General features: G+C 46.7%; 1 protein-coding gene across 1 annotated transcript; it reads left to right on the top strand.

Annotated features, from left to right (window-relative positions):
* Positions 1–6,052: 6,052 nt before the first annotated feature.
* LOC141821079 (7-deoxyloganetin glucosyltransferase-like) lies at positions 6,053–7,816 on the top strand. Its single transcript, XM_074708445.1, has 2 exons — positions 6,053–6,646; positions 6,728–7,816. The coding sequence occupies exons 1-2, from the start codon at positions 6,124–6,126 to the stop codon at positions 7,657–7,659; spliced, it is 1,455 nt and encodes a 484-aa protein (XP_074564546.1). The 5' UTR covers positions 6,053–6,123; the 3' UTR covers positions 7,660–7,816.
* The last annotated feature ends 8,033 nt before the right edge of the window (positions 7,817–15,849 follow it).

The raw sequence follows: 15,849 nt of genomic DNA, 5'->3' as shown, positions 1-15,849 counted from the left end.
AACATCGTAGAGTACGAGCGGTTGGACACTAAGCGGTGACGACGCACGTTGTGTGAAGAACGACAACACAAAGATGAGATAATGAATTAATTTGAGAATTAATATTTTAAAATAGAGATAAAATTTGAAATAAAATATTTTTGAGTTCCCTTCCTCTTCTCATTTCTTATATCCCAAATCGGAGTATAAGAAATTATAACGACAAGGGTGAAGCTTACCTTTCTCTCTCCTTCCTTTCCTCAATTCATTCCATCCCCAAAAAAATCAAAATTCTCCTTTCCCTCTTCTTCCATCACCTCCTCTCAAACATAGTGTGAATATCAATTTCATAGTGATTGAAAATAAATCATGATTGTTAAATTATAAAAATAATTTTTATATAATTTTTTATTTTTTTATTAGAATATAAATAAGCATCTTGTTAGATTATAGAAATAATCTTTGTATAATCTTTTATTATTAGAATGTAAATAACCACCTTATAGCCTAATAATATTCATATACTCCTATATACATTTCACCAAAATGAATAAGAAAAGTACACAGGATTTCTTACATGATATCATAGCTTAGTTGCAACTCTAGCCGTGTCAACGCCCTAGCCATACCAACAACCTCCTTCCTAACTCCTCCACCTTCCCATCCTTCTCTCTCCTTCTCCTCGTATCAATGGTCAAACAAACCAAATTCCATCTTGCTCTGGCTATTAATAATGTTAGGAACTTTATCTCCATTACTCTAGAAATGGAAAAGGAACACCATTCTTCATGGGTGAATTTGTTTAAAATCCATTGTTGAGCATACTAAGTTATTGATCATATTATCCCATCGAAATTGAAGCCAATTGAGATAGAACAAAAAAAGGTTGTAGAAAGCATTATGATCGTGCTTGGATGCAATAGTTCTTTAATGGATTTATGGTACGATCTCCATCGATCTCTTGCACACCATCTTAGAATAGGATTCAACTGCACAACAGGCATGGGAATGATTATAAAATATTTTATAGGATAACAAAACTTCTCGTGTTGTTTACCTGAAAAACCAATTCACTCACATTCAGATGAGCAATTATCCTAACATCTCGACCTATTGATAATAGCTCAAAATGCTTGCCGATCAACTCTCTCACATTGGTGCATCAATTTCAACTCAATGGTTAGTTCTTCAGTTAATTGCGGATTTAAATGAGAACTACGATGGTGTTACTACATTCATTCAACAGAGTGATCCTTTATCGCCTTTTTATGAGACACGATCGAGGTTAATCCTTGAGGTAACCAGAAAAGCTAAACAGACAGCCACTGCTGGCACCACCCTCCTCACCACCAATGGTTCCATTAATTGATGCTGTATCTGGCTATGGTTGAAGTTCGATATCACGTTCTAGAAATACATCAAACTACAATAATAATAGTTAGAAACATGATCAGAACCGCAATAATAATCGAGAAAAATATGATGACAATAGAGAAAAACACTATGGCAACAACAACCACAACGGTGGACAGCAATAGCAGAGTCCATGGCAGTAGCAGTTGTCGTACCAATGGGTACCATACCCACTGTCAAGGTCTTGGGAACAAACAAACATAGGCTGCTCTATCTTGTCCTTACCTTACCTCATCATGGGCTTGCTCATCTCCTGCTCGTCAATCCAGAATTCTAAACAATTGTCCATCGTAGACATATAATGTTCAAGTGTTACCTCCTTCGAACTATGCACCTATTAACGACATTGATGCATCAATGTATAATTTATTTTTTAATGTTCATGACAAAAATTGATACATGAATATCGATGCAATTTCACACATGACTACATCTTCAGAGTACTCTTTCATTTTATTTTAATATGAATAATAATAAAAATATTATTATTGATAATGGATAAAAATTTCTTCGTGATTATAGATAAAAATCTCTTTTCCCATCTCATCCGTACAACCCTAACGGGCTATAGTGGCAGACATTAGTTTTTGGTCTTTTAAAGTTGCATCAGTGGCAGATATTCTTGTGGGAAATGGCGTTCACCCCGACGTCCCTGAATGCCAATTTCACAGTGATTGAAAATAAATCATGCTGACTGAACCTCTTCAGATGATTTTATTTCTTAAAAAATTATTCTGAGGATTTCGATTTCTTAACCATTCGATTACCAACTCAACTATAACTATGCAGCGGGAGTTGTGGCGGACATTCTTGTATGCATGATTAATGGCGAAAATGCCTCTTTCTTGGCTTTTATATAGAGGTGCAGGCCAGAGCGAGGAGCAAGGACAGAGGGGGAGAAGCGTGGCCATAGCCCATAGGTGACGCTCCGAGTCAGCCGAAGAGAAGCCTCACGCGGTGTGCATCCCATACCCCTCTGAGGGCCACGTCAGGCCGACGATGAAGCTGGCGAAGCTCCGCGTCCACCAGCTGCCCGTTGCTCATCACCGTTATCCTCCCGAAGGTCAGCGAAGTGGAAAGTGGCTGGACGGCCGCTCGCCGGGCTCGGTGGTGTACGTCAACTTCGGGAGCATAACGGTGATGAGCAACGAGCAGCTGGTGGAGTTCGCGTGGAAGCTGGCGGACCCAGAGTACGAGTTCGATCGTGATCCGGCCGGATCTAGTGCGGGGGCAAGCGATGGTGCTGTCGGCAGAGTTCGTGGAGAAGATTCGGGAGCGAGCGCGGGATGCTGGCCAGCTGTTGCCAGCAGGCGGCAGTGCTAGGCCACGCCGCCGTGGGAGGGTTTCTGATGGACAGCGGCTTGAACTCGACGCTGGAGAGCAACATCGCTGGGGCTGTCGCCTGTCGTGGCCCTTCTTCGCGCAACAGCATAACGACGATCAATATAGCAGTATGTTTGTTATCTTGGAACACCAAGAAAAAATTTATCTTTCGAGAATAAAAATCACGAACACGAATCTTCTGCATCAAATCTGATAATTATAGTTCAACAATTGCTTCGCCAGCTTCCCCTCCGGCGCCGTCTTCCCTGCGGATGCTGCCGATCGACCGGGCTTCCGCTTCAAGTCCATCCCAACGGCCTCCCGCCCTCCGGCACCGACGCCACGCAGAACATCCCTTCCCTCTGCGACTCTATCTCCAAGCACGCACTCCTGCCGTTTCTCGACCTCCTGCGCCGCCTTAACGACGACGCCTGCATCGTCTCCGACGGCGTCATGACTCATGAGCTTCACCCAGGACGCCGCCAGGGAGCTCCGAATCCCTGAGGTCGATCGTCTTCTCACTTCTGGACTACCAGCTCCGAATCCCAAAGACTGTTTTTATTAAGAGTTGTTAGTTAGTGTGACCTTGTTTTGTGCTTTGCTCATGGTATAGTAAGGATTCTAATTACTTCTTCATGACTGCAATCGTTATCCTTTATCTTCTGCTGAAGTATATTTACCTCTTTGTCAAGGACGTGTTAACTTCAGATCCTTTATCTTCTCAAACTAATTTCATGTTACTCGTCCTATGATCCTTTTGAATGACTCGTGCTATTCTTTAATGATCGCCAATGAACCTCTTAGTCATCCAAAAACAAATTTAATTCATCACGCCAAGTCAACTAATACAAGTCAATTTCAGTGAGTTACAAACTTCTTGAGTTTCGTCAAATTAGCTTTATGTTCCTTGTCTCATTACCCTTTTAATGTCTCATATAATTCTTTATCAATATTATTTAACCATCTAATCAAATTAATTTAATTCAAGTAACAAGACATGCCCTCATTAAATTACAAACTCTATAAGCATTAGAGAGATACATTGAGTCCCCGGGGCAATGGTGTAATGATAGGACATCCGGGTTGTGATCCAGGGACTCACGGTTCGATCCCCAACTACGGCGTATTTGTAAGAATTTTTTTCCAAATGAAGAACGCATGGATTGACCGCCGTATGCGCTTTTACCTTGGTGGTCGGTGGAAAACTTCCGTGGGACCGGGCCAACCACTCCCAGAGATTGAGTCCATGAGACTGACTGGGATTTATCATCATTTTATTATAGAGATACATTGAATTGACTACTGAGAGTAGATATTATTATAATGGACAAGAGTCGAATTTCAATAAAGTCTAGAAAAATATTTTCTTCCATAGTAGTCAACTATAGTTCTCGATTTATTTTCTCACGGATGATCGTGAGACTAATTGTGTAAAACCATTGTAATTTTAATGTTTTCCCAATGTACTAAAATATTTAGATCAAGAGAAAAAAAATACTTACATCAAATAGAGCCTGATGAGGCACGATCTATACATATTTTATTATTATTTCTCTTACTAAAAACGTGATTGAGTTGTTTCTAAAACTCTATAATAGTATTTTTAATGATAAAAATAATAAGGAAAAGGGAGATTTTCCTTAGTTTTAGAAAAAGGGATATTTTATTAACCTCATAATACTATGATGTTATGAGGTTCATTACATGCCCTTGGTAATGGCGCAATGGTAAAATGAAGGATGAGCTTCCTACGCAATGAGGGATCGATTCTCAAGTAGTGTACGATAAAAGATTTTTATAGGATCCAATCGATTATCTACAAGATTAATTGAATAATAAACATTAAATATCTAAATTATTTTAAAAAAGTCTGAAATTAATAATTGTCACTTTCTTGCTCATCTCAAATTTGCTTAAAATAGTTGAGGTCATCGAGAGACACGATCGATGCATAGTGAAAAATGAAGGTGCTTCCGTTGAAATATTCGTTTTGTCCATTTCATTTTGTTTGCTAATGGTGAAAATGCATCTTTCTTGGCTTTACAGTGAAGTGCAGGCCACAGAGCAGAGGAGGAAGGACAGGGAGGAAGCTCCATGTATGCCTACATTGTTAGGATACAATTAAAAATTTATATTAAAAAAAATATATATATATATATATTTTAAGATTATAAGATATAGATATCTATATTGGTATAAGACCTTTTAGATAAAGCCTAAAAATAAAATCATGAGAGCATGAATACAAAGTGAATAATATCATATCATTTTAAAGATATATGTGGATTCTATCAGATCTAACAATAGTATCAGAGCACCTCTATGTGGTACAATATGAGGACTCTCACAAAGGAATAATTGAGGGCTCCTAGTAAGGAGTCTGTTGGGACCATTAAAGGGTGGATCCCTAGTAAGAGATCCATTGGGACTATTAAAGAGAAGCTCCCAGCGGTCCTTTGTTTGAGTAGTAGATTGTTGGGATACAATCAAAATCCTACATTAAAAATACATAGAAAAAAATTTTGAAGTTAGAAGATGGAGATATCTATATTAGTATGAGGTCTTTTGGGTAAAACTCAAAAATAAAATTATGAGGATGTGAGCCCAAAGTAGACAATATCATACCATTTTGAAAATATATGTGGATTCTATCGGATCTAACACGCATCCCGTACCCTGCTCAAGGCCACATCACGCCAATGATGAAGCTGGCGAAGCTCCTCCGGTTCTACGACTTCTACATCACCTTTGTCAACACCCACTTCAACTACAAGCACCTGCTTCGCTCCGGCGCCGTCCCCCTTTCAAGGCTATCCTATTTTTATAGGATCAGACTGATTACCTTCAAAATTAATTAGATTGTAAAAATTAAATATTTAAATTATTAAAAAAATTCATTAATTATACTATGAACTAATAATTGTCATTTTTTGCTCATCTTAAATTAGCTTAAAATATATGATAACTTTAAATAGTTTTTTAATTAGTCTTTGAAATGATTGATCTTTAAAGTCATTGACAAAATACATCCATTGATAGTCATCATCAGTGTAGATGTCGTATGATAGACAATCACTGTAGAGTGTTATACTTCCGTCTGAATATTAAAATCAATCACAATATGACCGCTTCGTTATGGCAATTCGATCCATCCAATAATTATACTTGATATTATTTTTCATAATTTTTTTATTAAATAAAAAATATGTATGCTATCGTAATCCTATGAAAAATCCACCGATAGTGCTGGCATGTTGGGATGCCGGTCGATTGAAGGTGCCATCAGTTGAAAAATTGGTTTTGGTCTTTTCATTTTGTTTGCTAATGCTGAAAATGCATCTTTCTTGGCTTTAAAGTGAGGTGCAGGCCACAGAGCAGAGGAGCAAGGACAGGGGGAGAAGCGTGGCCATGGGTGACGCTCCAAGACATCCGGAGAAGAAGCTTCATGCGGTGTGCATCCCGTACCCTGCTCAGGGCCACGTCACGCCGATGATGAAGTTGGCGAAGCTCCTCCGGTTCTACGGCTTCCGCATCACCTTCGTCAACACCCACTTCAACCACAAGCGCCTGCTCCGCTCCGGCGCCGTCGCCCCTTCGGAGGCTGATGACCCGGGCTTCCGCTTCGAGTCCATCCCCGACGGCCTCCCGCCCTCCGACACCGACGCCACGCAGGATATCCCCTCCCTCTGCGACTCCATTTCCAAGCACGCGCTCCTGCCGTTTCTCGACCTCCTGCGCCGCCTTAACGCCGACGGCGGCGACGCGCCGCCCGTCTCCTGCATCGTCTCCGACGGCGTCATGAGCTTCACCCTGGACGCTGCCAGGGAGCTCCACATCCCTGAGGTCGTCTTCTGGACTACCAGCGCCTGCGGCTTCATGGGCTATCTCCACTACCAACACCTCATCGACCGCGGCCTCACGCCCTTCAAACGTAATCGAATCTTGTTGTGCCTCTCTAAATTTCTGAACAATTAACTAGCAATCAACAATTTGTGTGTGTGTGTGTTTATAGACGAAAGCGACATCACGAACGGATTCTTGGATACTCCGATCGATTGGATGCCGGGAATGAAAAACATGAGGCTGAGGGACATCCCGTCCTTCATCCGGACCACCAATCGGGACGACATCATGCTCAACTATGTCAACCGCGAGGCACAGCGCGCCGCCATGGCCGCAGCGGTAATCATGAATACTTTCGATGAGCTGGAGGGATCGGTCCTGGAGGCGATGGCGGCGATCCTCCCCCCGATCTATACCGTCGGCCCGCTCTCCTTGCTGCTCCAGCACCACCAGATTCCTGACGCCCTCGCCTCGCTCCGCTCCAACCTTTGGAAGGAGGAGAGCGGGTGCTTGGAGTGGCTGGACGGCCGCGCGCCGGGCTCGGTGGTGTTCGTCAACTTCGGGAGCATAACGGTGATGAGCAACGAGCAGCTGGTGGAGTTCGCGTGGGGGCTGGCGGACTCAGAGTACGAGTTCCTGTGGGTGATCCGTCCGGATCTGGTGCAGGGGCACGAGGCGGTGTTGCCGGCGGAGTTCGTGGAGAAGACTCGGGAGCGCGGGATGCTGGCCAGCTGGTGCCCTCAGGAGGAGGTGCTGGGCCACCCCTCCGTGGGAGGGTTTCTGACGCACAGCGGCTGGAACTCGACGCTGGAGAGCATCGTCGGCGGGGTGGCGATGCTGTCGTGGCCCTTCTTCGCGGAGCAGCAGACCAACTGCAGGTACGCGTGCACGGAGTGGGGGAACGGGATGGAGATCGACAACAACGTGAGGAGGGAGGAAGTGGAGGGGCTGATAAGGGAGCTGATGGGGAACGGAGAGAAGGGGAGGGAGATGAGGAGGAGGGCCGCGGGGTGGAAGGAGGCGGCGGAAAGGGCGGCGCAGCCTGAGGGCTCGTCGTTCCTCAACCTGGCGAGGTTGGTCGACCTGTTACGCAACTTCTGAATGACTCAAACTTTGTCGTTTCCCCAAAATAGGAATAAAGAGGCTTGATCATAGAAAGGAAACCAATGTAGTGACTAAAAACAAAATATTTAGACGAGTGTTCGGCCTTCTCCTGTGTAATTTGATGGTTGTCTTTATCTAAAATTTCTTCTCTTTAATCATTAAAATAGAAAATCAAAATAAAAGAGTTAATATAAATCAATTCTCGTGCTCATTTACTTTGAATTTGAGCTATTCTGTCAAACCATCTTTCATTAAATTATTAGATAGAACAAAATTCAGCAACTGTCCGAGAGTTGACGGTTAGCAAGATGCTGACGTTATAGATTTGTTATTATTCTCGTCGTCGTTTGTGGTCCCCACTGAGTCGATAGATCCTGAAATGATTTTTCTACTTGACAGACACCCTCCACGTCCACCCGGAGCCAAAATGCGAATGCGATGGCTTGTAGCACTCGTCAATTTATATCATAGAGCTATAAATAAAATATGACGGTTCTCATCGTAGAAAATTTTTGATTAAATGGTAAATCAAATAAAAATATTGTGCCATCTATTGAATAAAAAATTAGTATTAATGTAACTTTATCTGATGCGGTAAGAATCTACCAATGCACTACCGAGTGATAATATCAAAATTTTTTTTTCATGACATAGTTGACTATGTGATGTTCCTGTTGAGATGCGCCTAGGGACGAAACGGCTAACTCCTCCTACAGTCCCTCGTCCAAGATTTTTCTCCCTGTTAGATAGAGAACCTGCAGAGGGAAAACACGTGAGATGGAGAGCCGGGGGTTTTCCCCGGCGCAACCACTCCGATGCTTAAGTCAGCCTGGGAAGAAGAAGGACTCCTGAAGAGAAAGAGGAAGAAGAGGAAAAAAATGACCAGCCCTTAGTGTGTGTGCGCGCGTACCTTTCTCCGTTGAAGCAACGACCTTTTTAAAGAAGGAGACTATGACCTGTCCTGTCCTGTCCTTGACAAGGCACGGAGGGTTCCATCAACGTTAGGGATGGGCTCCGGAGAATGTCTAAGACAGGGTTCGAGGAGTGGCTTGCTCAGTGAGCACGTGGCCTCCTTGTCTTGTAAAAAAGGAGCAGTCCCCTTTGACACGTGTCATGAGGAGATAGGAGGGAGGACACGTGGGATCATCATGATAAAGGATGGGAGGAATGGTCCTTGAGAACCAGCGGGTGAGAGAAAGGAGCTAGGCGAACCGAAGTGGACTTTGGTTCATTCCTCCGTATGGTTCACGAAGAGGATGAGGAGGCACTACCGAACCGAGGGGAACTTCGGTTTGTTCCCTGACAAGGTGTACTAGAAGGAGAGGGGCGTGACCGAACCGAAGTGAACTTCGGTTCGTCCACCTTCCGAGAGTAAGAGGAGGAGAAGGGCGTGACCGAACCGAAGTGGACTTCGGTTCGTCCACCTTCCTAGAGTAAGAGGAGGAGAAGGGCGTGACCGAACCGAAGTGGACTTCGGTTCGTCCACCTTCCTAGAGTAAGAGGAGGAGAAGGGCGTGACCGAACCGAAGTGGACTTCGGTTCGTCCACCTTCCGAGAGTAAGAGGAGGAGAAGGGCGTGACCGAACCGAAGTGGACTTCGGTTCGTCCACCTTCCGAGAGTAAGAGGAGGAGGAGGGCGTGACCGAACCGAAGTGAACTTCGGTTCGCCCTTAGAAGAGCAGGCGAGGAGGGGCTATAAGGAGTATTTCGTGCCACCTCCGGTGCGATTGACCAGATCACCTGTTAGGACCTGGTTGACCTAGCCCGTGCTCTTTCTATCCCATAACACCTGCCTCCCCACTAGTCTAGTCGAAGGAGATATAAAGTCGACTGACTAGACCAGCGTTGGTGTAGCCCTGCGGTCCCTATGAGTTCACTAGGACCTAGGCACAAGAGGAGCATTAAAGTCTAGGTAAGGCCGGAGCAAGTGTAGTTTAACAAGATGAATCTTCTGCGACTAGACACGTGGGCAGATCATCATTACTTCATTAATACTTCTTTATCATTACGACGCCCAAATTCCTCTTAATCCCTCTGTGTATATAACGAGAGGGGGAGAAAGCCTGGGAGTATCAAATAACCTCGCTCACGTGTCCCCTTGTAGTTTTGGCACTACTTGGACGTCACCAGATTTCGTCATGAACAGCGACGCTCATCACTCAGGGTCCCAGGGGGAGCGATCCGTTACTTCTACGGGGGCCCGCCGGAGGGCAGGGACTTTGATCGCAGCGCTTCGCCGAAGGATTCGGCGAGCGGAAGCGGAAGCGCGCCGGGAAAATCAGCGAGCACAAGCAGCGGAGGAACGGGCTCGTCGCGCGGAAACATTGGTAGCTCGAGAGAAGTGGGAGAATCAACAGCTTAGGGCAGTAATCGATAACTGGGGTCGTCGAGACAACTCCCTTCTACTACGTGCTGGGGAAAGCTTAGCTGGTGTAGACTACCATCTGATGAAAGCGTCCTTAGAGCTGAAGGGAGCGGTGCACGCTTTCAAGGCCATGGCCGAAGAAACCTCTTCTTCTGGTGATGAGTAGTACGTTTTTGTCGCCTTTAAGATGTAAGCGTCTGTGCGGTGGTCCCCGCTGCTTTTGCAATCTCTATTAGATATCGCCCCTTACTCCTACATGTTTGGTTTCTTTTTTCACGTACCTAAGTCTCCTCAACATCGTAGCCATGGAATTCCATCGCGATTAACCATGTATATGAGCCTATGTGGGTGTTCACAAGGACTGTCGCTAGTGGAACCTGGCGTGTGAGTGACTGTTCCGTCAGTGTGAATGGACTGGAGTCATCCATATTATTAGGCTGCGATTATGTAAGCTCAGACTTAATTATTATTGATGGTGCATTATGCTGTGGGTACGGTGATCAAAACGATATGAACGAAGCGTCGTGCCTAGTAATAAACAGCGGTGCCGTGGCCGGATTAATGACAGTAAGGGGTTACCGAAGCGTCATAGACCATGTTTCGGAGGGGTTGTTTATTTCCCTCGGAAGAGGTGTCCCATTAAACCGTCATTTATGTCGCTACCCTCCTTCCCCCCCCCCCCCCCTTTTTTCTCCTCCGTGAAATATATATATATCGGGGGATAGGAGGAGGTTGGGCATCTCGTTCTTGTTTCTTCTGCAACCCTTGTTCTCTTGGTGCGTACATAACTCCTTCAAGGTATGGACAGTGACATTAGTTGGACTAGTTCCGACGAGGAGGAGCTAGGGACGCCTCCAGGGTCGCATGTAGGACCGGAATCTTCCCAAATGGCACGCCTCCGATGGGTTAGGATAGCGGAAAGTCGCACTCGTAAGGCTGAGGAGAAGGCTCGGGCCGCAGAAGCAAGAGCTCAGGCAGCGGAGGAAGGTCTTCGAGCTGCAGAGGAGACAGCGCATAAAGCTGAGGAAGGATTTTGGGCGACCCTGGAGAGGGCTCACGAGGCTGAAGAGAGAGCCCAAGTGGCGGAGCAGCGTCTGCAGCGTGCCAACGAGGTAGCAGCTAGGGAAAAGCTAGAGAGGCAGTATCTCCAGGGAGTAGTCCGAGAGTTGAAACAGCGCAATCGTGCCTTGAAGGGGCAGGCTGGAGAATGCTTATCTTCAGCTCGATACTATTCCCGAAAGCTCTCCCAAGAGTTAGAGGGGATAGCGCAGGCGTTCGGAGCTGAGTCCGAGGAAACTTCCTCTTCCGAAGCTTGATGTTTGCTGGTCTCCTTTTCCATTAGATGTTTTGTGGATGTTGTTATATCTCCTTTTCTGTGATGTGCCATGTATGTTTTCTTTTGGTCCGGCGTGTTTTAAGATATTAATGTAATGTTAGCCATGATCATGACGTTTATCGGCGCACCAGGATAGAAACAGCTCTGGATTGTTGTACATGAGGGGCGGGATTTTATCAGCTATCTCTTTCTTTTTTGACGAAAAACGACTCACGTGACCTACCCGGTATAGGGTGTGGATGAGCACGCCATCATCGTCAGGACGTCTGACTTTAGGTAAGGTGCGGGTTGCCGTTTTTAAAGGTTGGAAAAGAGGGAAAGATAATTATTGCTTTTAAGATGGCAAATCGTCCTTGGGGGGCGTGCAGGCGTCTTTTTGTCCTTCCTATGGGGATACGTGTAATCTCTCTAATGGGGGTCCGTCTCTTCGTATTCTCTGGCTGTGTAATATAAATGTGGGCGGGGCGAGAGGTTGAATGGGTGTCCTGTCGTCTCTTTTTAGCGAGAGGTTTGATTTGAGGGCGCGTTCCCACGAAGCGGCAGCCATGGAGAGCAGCGGTAGTGAATCTAAGGCGGGATCCAACACCCCTTCGAGCGTTTTAGAAGAGCTAGAGACAAGGGTGAAGGCCTCTCTCCATCGAGCTCTTGTAGCTGAAGAGCAGATGAATATGTCCATCCATCGAGCCCTCGCAGCGGAGGAGCAGGTGAGATGTGTTGAGGAGGAGTTGATCAGCGCAAAGCTAGAGATTCAACGCCTCCAAGGGATCATAAGAGAGATGACTCAGCGTGACAGCGCAGTGGCGAACCATGTGGAGGGATCGACTTCCTCCGCCATCCACTTCTTAAAGAAGGCCACAGAGGAGCTAGAGTTTGCACAGAAATCTGCTCAACGTTTGGCCCTTCGCACCATCCCCGAGGAATAGCCTCTCTTATCCTTTTGTTTTTGTGATCATGCAATCTTATAACGAAGCAACTACGCGTGTTCTACTTTCTCTATTAAAAGCAGTTTTAGCAATGTAAAAATTATTGTTTCGATGTCTCATAAAATACCCATGCGCGAAGTGACCGACGAACGAAATGATGGCTTGGTTGTGTGGCGAAACCGGTTAAGCAACCTTCTCGTCTAAATAGGCCGCCTCCGAAGAAGATATTGACTGACCGACGTGTTGGGGATGGGAGTAGGTAGCGATTGCCAGTGTTCTGCCCTTCACTGGTCATCCAGTCTAGGGTGATAAGCTCGAGTTTCGAACGGACGTCGAGCTCAACCCATATTAGGCTGAAGAGTCTAATCTAGCCACACTAAGAATTCCGAGGCGTTTCCAGAATTAAACATGGCTGTCCGTGTGTCCGCCCCTTATCGCTTTCCCAAGCGGTACTGCATAGTAAAGGCAACGTACGATGAGGAGGAAAGGCGGCGACCATCCCGAAACAAGTTATTGAAGCGGTTCGTAAATTGAACCTTAAGATGTCTCTTCGGTTTTCCGCGATATATCCAATGGTGGATCTCCTCTCCTGCCTTCTTGCTGCTGTGCCATCCGACGGTGGGGAAAACCCTAGGCTAGGGTATATATATATTATATATGCACCAGGAATGACTGCCCATATCGGTGAAATACTTCGAGCGGCGTGCGAGTTGCTTGCAGCGCCTATCGGTCATCTCGCCTCCAGATCCCTCCTTCTCTGTGTTCCTGAGACTAACCAGTGTAAGCCCTCTTCCCCTCTGCTTCCTTTCCTTGTTTCCGCGTCGTCTCGGTTTCTTGTTCTGTTGGTATGGCGTCAAATAGGAAACGTCCCTGGTTTGAATCGATGGAGTCGGTTTTTACTGAGGACGCTAGGGCAGCCGTGCGTCTTAGATACGAAATTCCCCCCTCCTTTGTGATTAAGGTACCGGAGCGTCATCAGCGTCCTCACCAACCACCAGAAGGATATCGTACCTTCTTTCGAGGGCAGCTAGAAGGGGGTCTCCGGTTCCCGATTCCGGAGCTCTTTGTAAGAGTAGCCGATTACTTCGGCGTTCCCGTCAACCAGTTATCCCCTAATTCTTTTCGACTGTTATGTAGTTTGGTGTTAGTGTGCAAGGTCTATGGGGTTCGTTTGAATCCCACCGTTTTCCACTACTTCTTTTTCCCCAAGAAGAAGGAGGATGGGGTCTTCTATTTTTGCGCTCGAGGAGTGAACCCTATTGCTAAATGCCCTTCCTCCATCAAGCACTGGAAAGATGGGTTTTTCTTTGTCCGTTCCCCCGTCCCGTTACGTACTCCTGACTGGCAATATGACCTTCCTCCTTCCCCCCGCCTCCGACATTACAAGTCTGACTCAGCCTATTCTCAAACCCATAAAGCATGGTCCGGTTTACGATTTCACGCCGGGCGGTTGGTTGGTGAGGAGGGCTTACTCTTCAGAGCGGGCCTGAGTCCGGTAGCAGCGAGGCTATCGCAACCGCTCGGTAAGGCTTTTTATGCCCAGTGGTCTTCTAATCATTGATTTATATATATGTTTACTGTATCTGGCAGAGGATCTGTGGGTAATGGCATCTGTGAATAAATTCATCAAGTGGGACGAGGCGTCCTTCGCGTCGCTAGCTAGTCCAGATATTCCGGGGGATGCCCCTACGCCCGTGGACGCGGCGGACCGTGATGCGGCTTTAGCAGGTACCGAGACAGGGGACCACCCGGAAACATTATCTGAGCCTCTGGAACCTTTAGTCCGTAAGAGGAAATCACAATCGGCGATTTCGCCATCCGCGGGATTGCGGATTGAAGAGCCGTCTGGGGAGCCGTCGTCAAAGAGACGTCGCACAGAAGCTGGAGTGGGGAGACCTAAGAAAGCGAGGTCTGAGACATTGGCCCCATCAGAGCCGAGAAGTCGAACCACTAGTGACACAGCCCTGCCTTCTACCTCGGATATGGATTCCAGCAGGCGGACTGGTGCCCTGGAACTAGAGGGGATGGCTCCGCAGACTTCAACCGAGCCGGAAGACTTCCTCAACGCCTCTTTAGCGGATCTGAGGACCACCGCGAGCGAATCGGGGACCACTTCAGTTATTGCGCCAGATACCTTTCTTTCTATCGACGCAGACGACATTTTACCGCCTTCTGCCTCATCGGAACCTACAGTGGGCCTGGTTGAGGAAAGTGTTCCAGCGGTGCACGCCGCTGATGACATGTTAATAGTTATTCCCCCGGAGGTTGAGGAGGGGAGGTCAACAGAGTCTTTGAAGGAGTCTCAGCCGCCCCTTCCCCTACCACAGCTCACAGAAGGGGGATCTGTAACCGGGACTCCGCCCTTAATTCCCGAGGGGGCTCTCCTTTGCTCCGCCGGTCTTCCCACGTCTTCGCCACCAGCCCCTACTGATGCTCTACTTCGAAGTGAGCAGCTGACCGATATTTTCCACAGGGTTCGGAATATACGAGGTCCCCGAGATTCTGAGACGCTGTCACTGTCTGATGTGATGGATCGTAGTACGCATAGCGCGTTTCAGGTAAGTCTGCCTATGCTTATATTCACATGTCTCTCAGGGTATTCTATTGAACAACGTGTCGACAACTCAGGTTCTAGCTGACGTCCTGGAGGTTCAGCACCGTCTCCCCGACATCCAACGGGATGTGGATTTTTTGAAAGAACAAGTGTCGATCTTGCAGGCGAAAGAACTGCAGTTAACGGCCGAACTTCAAACTGTTCGGTCCTCTTCTAGCCAGCCTAGCCATCGGGAACACTTGGAAAAAGCACAGCAACTTGCCAACAGTCTGACGGAACAAGTGGGGGTTTTGACCACCAGAGAGGCAAACTTGACCAGAGAGCTCCAATCGGCCCGTGCGACCGCAGACCAGTACAAGCAACAGGCGGAGTTAGCTCAAGCTAGACAGCTTACTGCAGAGAACCGTTCTGAGAATTTAGAAAGAGAGCTGCAGGAGCTTTCGAGGGAGGTGAAACAGAAATCGGATCGAGTGATTGCCCAAGACTTTCAGCTGGCGAAGAAGACCACTAAAATGAAAGAGCTAAAAGACTTGCTGGATCAGACCAGTGCCGATCTGGAGATCGCGGATGACAAATCCAAAAAGCAAAGAAACAAATCGCCAATTTGACCGAGGCTCTGTCGGAGCTCTGTCGCAGCAGAAAGTAGCTGACCTATCTGAGGCTATTAAAGTGGTTGAAGGCGTTTCTTTCGAGGCTCGCAATGAGCTGGCTGCCTACAAGGTATACGAGGAGGAACGTCTAGGGGATGCTCGGGAGTCCTGGTTGTCATCAGATGAATACCGCGACCAGTTTTTGGAAAAGATGGCCCGAGTGTTACAATATGGTTTCTCTGGTGCTCTAGATCAACTTCGCAAGGTCGGCGTGACCCTTCCGTTGGCATCACTGAAACGCCTGAACCCCCAAGAAGTGTGGAAAGCTATGCCAGAACAGGATCGAACCGTGCCGCGACCGGTGTCTTCTTCTCAGGTCAAGGGAAAAGGAAAAAATAAGGCTAAGAACTTTGTCCATT

Source organism: Curcuma longa, chromosome 2, assembly GCF_044706935.1.
Source record: "Curcuma longa cultivar G26 ecotype Majalengka, Jawa Barat chromosome 2, ITB_CL_G26_1.1, whole genome shotgun sequence".
NCBI lineage: Eukaryota > Viridiplantae > Streptophyta > Magnoliopsida > Zingiberales > Zingiberaceae > Curcuma > Curcuma longa.
This window is presented reverse-complemented; position numbering and strand designations above follow the sequence as displayed.

What these genes read in the sequence shown, in the direction of transcription:
- LOC141821079 (XM_074708445.1), top strand. Translation starts at nt 6,124, where the DNA reads ATGGGTGACGCTCCAAGACATCCGGAGAAGAAGCTTCATGCGGTGTGC. An exon ending in CGGCCTCACGCCCTTCAAAC is followed by an intron (nt 6,647 to 6,727) that starts GTAATCGAATCT and finishes GTGTGTTTATAG; the next exon opens with ACGAAAGCGACATCACGAAC.